A 6,284-nucleotide genomic window follows, 5' to 3' on the forward strand; every position below is an offset into this window, starting at 1 on the left:
ATATCACTTCAATATGTGGTGTCATTTTTTCGCGTGTGTAACTCTCTTTGCGTTTTGCATGGCACATGAAATTCCCACTAAAGTTACTTCAGCTAATACAGCCACAAAACTTATCCGATTTTCTTTAACTTTTTTAAAGCCGCGCCCCATAATCAGGGCTGCGGAGTCGGTTAAAAACAACCCGAGTCCGACTCCGGCCAAAAAAAATACCCCCGAGTCCGACTCCCGAGTCCGACTCCGGCCAAATGTAAGATTTTGTCGGGTCCCGAGTCCAGCTCTGACTCTACAGCCTGTATTTTACCCATTTACGCAACTAAATTAAGGTGAATTTTCTGTAATCCACTCATATAGGTGTCATAATTGATCCACCCGCATTACAAGGTTTAAAAATATTTCACAATTGCTATTAGACTTTTACAACTTACATTTTGCCGCCTTAACAGTTTTAAAAGTTGATACTGCGCATGCGCACGTCGGATTCGGGACTCGGGTAGTTTTACGCGGTCTTACCCGAGTCCCGAGTCCGACTCCGGCAAAACAAACCGACTCCGTCGAGCCCCGAGTCCGACTCCGACTCCGCAGCCCTGCCCATAATCACACAATTTATGCACCCGATCCGTTAGAAATTAGTGCAGTTCTAAGCAAAAAGGTCTGCGGCAATCTGTGCATCCAAAGTATTAAAAAGTCCGACTTTTAAACTTTGAGGTTTCGGACAATGCACTAATTTGACAATGTGCTTCAGAAGATTAAGTTTAAAATACTTCTACCACCTAAACCCAAATGCTAACCAGCACCCTAACCCAAACAATATGCGTTGAATTAATAATTACATAAACTCTTTAGGTCCCAATACTTCAATTTGAGACGTAACAATCCTATATACCATGGACGAGAAACTATCTTATGCCCATCCGAGTTTGGGCTTTTTTTCAGCGTTGAAATAATTATTACATTAACGCACATTATTTGGGTTAGGGTTCGGGTTAGCGTTTGGGTGGGTCAAGTAATATTATGTTTAATATTAATAATAACTTGACCCATCCTCCACCAAACGCTAACCCGCACCCTAACCCAAACAATATGTGTTGTGGTATGCGGCATTTGAAGAAAGTTTTTTTTTATTAGTTTTCACGTACATAAGTAAAAGAGCGCCGAGTTTTTTCATCTGGTTGACCCTTTTGCTTCTTTGTTTTAATGTTCAGGCTCAGAAATATAGCCTCCTGAGTCGGTTGATGTGTCACAAGTCGGACACCGGCAAGATTGCTTGAGTTGCAAGTTCAAAGTACACCTGCGCTAAACTTATACATATTTTAGAAAGTTTTTGAGCCGTCAGCATGTTCGCGTTTTAAAAGCGAGTCGCCGATCAAGTGGGAAAATCGAAAGAAAGACGTGTGCTCCCAGCCACCAAAAAAATTGTTTTTTTCTATGAGAAAAAGTCGCGCCTCTCAAGCGAGCGCCGTCGCATGCTCTCACGCATTTCCTGTTTACAGTTGGCAGCAACATCAGTTTTTAAATTTGATACTGCGCATGCACACGTCGGACTCGGGTCTCTGAGCCCAAAATGCGACTCCAGCGAAACAAATCCTCGAGTCCGACTCCGTAGCCCTGCAGGGAGCAACAACATTTAGAAGGCGAGTTGCTCAAATTTGTGTTTTTTGTGGTTTTGTCCATTCACCAACGCATGCTATTCTTAATCAGAAACTGGGAGCTTACTCGATGACAACTTGGCTTGGATGCACAATCCTCTATCTAATATTTCCAGATATTTATTTTTCAACAATATGCGTTGTGGTATGCGGTATTATTTTGTTTTGTTTTTTGCATAACTTTTCACGTACATAAGTAAAAGAGCACCAAAAGTTCAATAATCTGGTCCCAAACTTTTTTTAAACCGTGGCCCCTTTGGAAGTTTTGAGAAAATAGTGCCCCCCCCCCCCCTTATTGTTTCAACCTTTTGAAAAAATAAGAGACGTCATTTTAATTAAAAAAACAGTTTATACAGTAACCAGTAGTTAAAAAGATATACATACTAAACAGATTACTTTTATCATACTTCCTTATTTTAGCAGGGGTAGCCATTGCACAAATTTTAAAATATTAATAAATCTAAAAGTAAGACAAAGAAAATAAACTCCAGATCAAGAAGTACCTTATTGCTGCATCTTTATTAAATTTTAATTGATTTCTTTTGTCATAGTGGACTAGACTTGGAGATAATAAATTTAAAAAAATTCTATTTTTTTTAATTTTTCATAGCCCCTTTTAAAAAAATAAAAAAAAGGCCTACAGATTGGGAATCCCTGCTTTACAAGGACGCAGTTTAAAGGGCACTTAACCAAAATGCAAATTAAAGAGCAAGGTATATATAAGAAAAGAGTTTTACACTTCAACTGTGAATTTATTTCTGTGCATGTACAACAAGTGCAGTGTTTATATTTGTTTTACAAATTCTACACTGAAAGCCAACTCTACGATAAGCAGTGTCATGAAAAAAATACATGCAAAAACGAAGTATTGCATTAAATAACCACTACTTAGAGTTGAACTTGGGCAGATAAAATACAGTACAATTTTTTGATAAATCTTAAAAATGTAACAGTTTTTATTTGTTAAACTACAACACTTTATAAGGTATTTTGATGCTGGTCTAAAATCATACCACATTTTTACAGTAACGAAATGAGTTTCACAATTTAACTTTGATGAAGTAAACAAATTTGGGAGAATAAATATAATAATAATATGCACCTGAATCCTTAACTCATGCTAATCCAAATGATGTTAGCAATCTTCCAGCAAAAAATGTGGTACTATTCTAGACAAGCGACAGCGTTTTTAACAAAAAAACATAATCAATACATTTCATTGGGCAAATACAACATTCAATCCAATGCATAATTCTTTAGGATTCAAGTTTTACTCTATTAGTCAGCTTCTTGATACAACTATTTGTGTACAATTAGAGTGCAATAAAACAAGAACGATTTTTCAACCTTGTGCAGAGTAGATGCGAGTGGTTATTGATAATTGTTGACATTACATTGGGAACCACTGGCATATACAATACCAATCCAAAAAGAATAGCTAGAGATTTGCAAGTTTCAGAATCATAGCTCCTTTATGAACGTGTGCTAATTTTCATGATTTCAACAAATATGCAATAAGCAAGATAAACAAGTGCATTGTTGTTAAATATAGTTTCATTGAGTTATATTATAAATTAAAGGTAAAATGATGTTTTATTCAGTGTCACGCTAAAGTAAAGCAAAACGAAAGCAGGTATAAATTAGTTAACAGCAATCAACATTCTTCCAAAAAAAATCACACTGCATTTCGATGCATTTACAAACGAAGTTCAAATTTCTTGTATGAGTACATCAGTTTCTTAAAAAAAAAGCATAAACAAATCTGCATAATATATATACATTGTTGTGCCTTGCTAAATTGCTTCACACCTTTTCTCTAGTACTTTTCACAGTTTGCAGAGGAGTATTGTGTGCAGACTTCATCAGTGGTTTTTTCCTGAAATCCTGCCGTCATGTCAAGCCCCGAACCCACCACTAGGTTATGAAGGTTGCAGTAGTTTGTTCCATAGTCAAGGATCGCGTACCACGTTTTAGAGACTGACAACGCTTCGGCCGTACACCCCACTGCACCAGCTCTCCATTTGGAAAAGACCTTGACTTTTGGGCTGAACATTATTTTGTCGCCTTTCGCTGGGATAAAGGCCACTGTGATTTTGTCGACGTAGTGCTTTTTAGGTGTGGTATGGGTGGCTGTAAGTTTAGTTGGTGTGTTTGTTACCAGCTTATAGTCACACTTTTCGCCGCCTCGTTGGCATCCAGTCGGGCCATTCCAGGCTTTAATTTGATCGACCAGTTTTGCTCGGACTTCGTCACACGAAATGTCAAAATCCCATTCCAAAGTGCACTGGGCGTGGAATGGAAATGTGCTGGCAAGGGTGAAAGCAAATGCCGCTAAAACAGAAAGCTTTAACAGTGAAATCATCTTGTGTTGATCTAAATGAGTTGTTACTTTTGTGTCTAAACACAAGAAAAAAACAGGACTTGTAATTTAAGCTAAGCAAGTTTTTTTGTAAAAACTTCAGAAGGCAATCAATGTAAAGATTTATGCAGCGGAATATCTAGACTTTTAACAGAAACAGGTAACAAGTATTAACCATTGAATTCCATCTAATTTTCAGAAATAGTTCATACTGTATCCTAATAATGTTAGCAAACAAATCTTAATTTTGTACACTCAATCATTCATGTGCATGTACAAAGTCTTTCACTAGTAGTTATTACTAATGTATTGCAGCTAAATATTTTTATATTTGTGTACAATACGCTATTTTGGTTTAAAAGTTTTGTTTATGAAATGAAATGCAGTATGTTTCTTAATCAAACATACATGAAAGCAAAGATATGCAATTTTTGATTTCATATATTAAAGTTATGCAACTAACCTAAAACAACATACAAAATGTATACAAATTAACATACATGTTTTTGGCAAATGCTTTCAAAGCATATATATACTAAAAATTAGAAGTTAATTGTTTGGTTGCATGAACAACTAGTAGTAATTTTACATGAATTTTGGTTTGGTTTGGCATTTCAGTTTGTGGGGTAGTATTAATTTCCCCAGTTTATACTACTTTTATGATTTGGTACATAATTGAATTAATCTGTTTGTTGTGTAAATAAAAATGGACAGTTCCTATTATTTATTTGCCACTTTTCGCCACGCCCTAAAATTCATACAACTGTATATTTCAACAGGTGAAACATGACCACCGTACTATCTGGACTCCACTATATCAAAACTAAACAAACTGTCATTGCAGTGCATACTGTCAGGTCGCTTATAGATTTATTGGCGCTCTTTCACTATTGTACGTAAAAAGTTATGCAAAAAAAATAATAATAATACCGCATACCACAACGCATTTTGTTTGGGTTAGGGTTTGGGTGAGGGTGGGTCAAGTAATATTATGTTTATTATTAATAATAACTTGACCCACCCTCAACCAAACGCTAACCCGCATCCTAACCCAAACAATATGTGTTGTGGTATGCGGCATTTAAAGAAAATTTTTTTTTTATTAATTTTTACGTACAATAGTGAAAGAGCGCCAATTTATTGTACGTTCAATAATTCAACATAGCTCACTTTTAATGAAATAGCTTACAGCGCAGTAAAAACACGTCTCGCAAGTGAGGCATGCATTTGTTGACTGTTGTTTTTAATCAAGCAGCAGCGTGACACTCTATAGCACAAGAGCGACTGCGATGGGGATTAGCTGAGTCGAATGTCGGCTAGATTTGCCAGATCGGGCAGGAAAGGTAGAGAGTTTCGAGGTGAAATATTCAACACTCGGCCAGGCGAACACGCTATAATTACAAGCACGTAACAGTTTCCCTACACAAACGCAACCATTAGTAGTGATTATACATTCATATAAACGGCACAAAAATAATTGCAAAACTGATTTTTAAATGTACTATTAAAATCCTGGCAATCGCATGGTTCCTATGCGTCAGGCGAGTAGATAAAATGAGCTGTGCAATTTTGTTTTAAAGTATTACTAGCTTTGTTTTGCCACATTAACATCGTTGTTTGGTGCTGCATAAGTTTAAAAAGTTAATGTCCCATTTTGTGTACACCCTTCTGTTTTTTTACGCAAATTCTCACTTCCTGCCAACATGTCTCGTGACTCTAATTGAGTCACACATTATTTATTTTTTGTCAAAGTCATCATTTCATGTTGTTGTCTTTCTGTTACGGTTCGCTGCGCATGTTAAAAAAAGTTATTAGGGATTTGGGTTTTACGTACGGTGAATACTATTTAAAGTTTATCGTTTTTTTATAATATAAATATATTATATTTATTCATAGGAAAAGTGTATGGTGCTGTGATATGTGATTAATGCAGCTGTTTGGAATGGTTTTGGAATTATTTGTACTTACAACTAGAAATTCGATAATCGAGTAGCACTATACGGTAGAGATGGTGAGAATATAAAATTTGTGTTCGCTGCCCGCACCGCACTTTAATAATTTCTTCGCTATTGCGCTGCACCGCAAATTATTTTTCAAATCTTAAGCTGCGCTGCCCGCAAAATTTGAGCACTAGAGGCAATATATTTCAAAATTAAGGCCTATAAAAAAACACTACACACACCTAGAAAGCTAGTTCAAACATAAAAGTTCGGACAACAGGTTATTTTTTAAGAATGAACATCTATGTGTAAACTGCTTTCTATTTCACTTCAATTAAT

General features: G+C 36.1%; 1 protein-coding gene across 1 annotated transcript; it reads right to left on the reverse strand.

Moving 5' to 3' along the window:
- Positions 1 to 2,383: 2,383 nt before the first annotated feature.
- On the reverse strand, positions 2,384 to 4,495 carry LOC146136975 (uncharacterized). The gene has a single exon (XM_083395421.1). The coding sequence runs from the start codon at positions 4,006 to 4,008 to the stop codon at positions 3,463 to 3,465; it is 546 nt and encodes a 181-aa protein (XP_083251547.1). The 5' UTR covers positions 4,009 to 4,495; the 3' UTR covers positions 2,384 to 3,462.
- Positions 4,496 to 6,284: the final 1,789 nt, after the last annotated feature.

The sequence above is a fragment of the Ascidiella aspersa genome, chromosome 8, assembly GCF_963924565.1.
Source record: "Ascidiella aspersa chromosome 8, kaAscAspe10.2, whole genome shotgun sequence".
NCBI lineage: Eukaryota > Metazoa > Chordata > Ascidiacea > Phlebobranchia > Ascidiidae > Ascidiella > Ascidiella aspersa.

Excerpts from the sequence above, each read along its gene's own strand:
- LOC146136975 (XM_083395421.1), bottom strand. The coding sequence starts at position 4,008 with ATGATTTCACTGTTAAAGCTTTCTGTTTTAGCGGCATTTGCTTTCACC.